General features: G+C 15.2%; 1 protein-coding gene across 1 annotated transcript; it reads left to right on the top strand.

The window, feature by feature from the left end:
• Positions 1-503: 503 nt before the first annotated feature.
• On the top strand, positions 504-1,152 carry PGAL8A_00426200 (conserved Plasmodium protein, unknown function; the record flags this gene model as incomplete). The annotated part of the gene is made up of 2 exons (XM_028672989.1): positions 504-725; positions 853-1,152. The coding sequence occupies 2 exons, from the start codon at positions 504-506 to the stop codon at positions 1,150-1,152; spliced, it is 522 nt and encodes a 173-aa protein (XP_028529486.1).
• Positions 1,153-1,674: the final 522 nt, after the last annotated feature.

The raw sequence follows: 1,674 nt of genomic DNA, 5'->3' as shown, positions 1-1,674 counted from the left end.
AAAAAAAATAATTAAAAGTTTTTCTTATATTTCTATAATAATTTTAAATACAACAAAAAAGTATATTGTAGCTTTAAATAATTCTATAATAAATGTTGCTTTTATTTAAAAAAAAAAAAAAAAAAAAAAAAAAAGGAAAAATATGTAATAAAAAAAAATATATATATATATGTAAATACATATAAAAACGCATAATATATATTAATTGGAAAAAAAAAATTAAATAAATAGAATTAAATTATGATAATTCTTATCTGAATTAATTAAAAAACAATATTTAAATTATTTTATAAGAAAATAGAATATTTTATTTTTAAATGATAAAAGAACAATCTATATTTATTAAACTAAAAAAAAAAAAAAAAATATAATATTTACTACAAAAAAATTAATAATAAAAAGTTAACATTCATATACTTATAATTTCTTTTTTTTTTAATGAATATAAAATTTTGAAAATAAGTTATAAATTATAATATAAAAAAAAAATTTAATAAAAGAAAATGAAAAACATGTATAAAATTATGTATTCAGGACAAATAAATAATTTATTCAAGAGGATAAATAATCCAATTAACAATAATTACTTTTTTAATTTAAAAAAATATGTATCTGTTTTAGCTAATGAATTAAGAAGCGGTAATATATTTTTGCACAATGATAAATATTGTGAAGTAACTGAACAAAGGCAAATTAAACAAGGAAGATTAGCTACCACAAATATGGTAAAAATATATATATAATTATGTATATTTTTTTTTTTTTTTTTTTATATATTTTTTAGTGTCTATATTCCTTTATATTTATTACACATATTTATTCATCTTTTTTTTTCATTTTTTATTCTGGAAGATTTCTTATATTGATTTAAGCACTTTGAAAAGTGCCTCAACAAAATTTGCCTGTCAGGCAAAAGTAGAAAAAATAGAGCCAATAAAAATGAATGTAAAAATTCAGTATACTGATAAACAAAAAAACATAGCTGTTTGCTTAGATGATAATTATGAAGATATAGAAATTCCTCTAAATATTTTTGGAATTTCAGAAGAATATTTAGAACCAGGTTTACAAGTAAGTGTTTTTAAACATGAAGAGAAAATTATTAAAGTCAATTTACCTTCTTCCTTATTAGCAACCTTGAGAAAAAAATAACTCCATTTTAATTTCTGTTTTCATAATTGGTGTGTTATTCCCAATATATATTTGTATTTTTTTTTTTTTTTTTTTTTTTAGTATTTTGTGAATTTTTTTTTAAAAAAAATATATTAAACTATATATAAATTTTAAAATAGTTAACTTCATTTACTTTATAATAATTATAAAAAAAAAAAATAAAAAATAAATTATTTTTAACATAAATATATATATTTACTAAAAATCGTCTGTTTTTTATATGACTAAATGAAATGTAATTGTTATTTTATATAAAAAAGCAATAATATGTATTGACTCTATAAATATATTTTTATATTTAATATAAAATTAAACTACATGTTCCATTAGTATGGATATATATTTTATTTATTTAAAATATATAAAATATATAAAATTTTATTAATAGAAATAATATAAATTAATAAAATGGGTTTTTAAATTATGTTTATGTGTATTTATTTTCCTTTTTTTTTTTTTTTTTTAATCTTTAAATTTCGTCTGAATTTTGTATATTCAAAA

Source organism: Plasmodium gallinaceum, assembly GCF_900005855.1.
Source record: "Plasmodium gallinaceum strain 8A genome assembly, contig: PGAL8A_v1_119, whole genome shotgun sequence".
Lineage (NCBI taxonomy): Eukaryota > Apicomplexa > Aconoidasida > Haemosporida > Plasmodiidae > Plasmodium > Plasmodium gallinaceum.
Note: the sequence above shows the minus strand (reverse complement) of the source record. Positions and strands in the feature narration are given on the sequence as shown.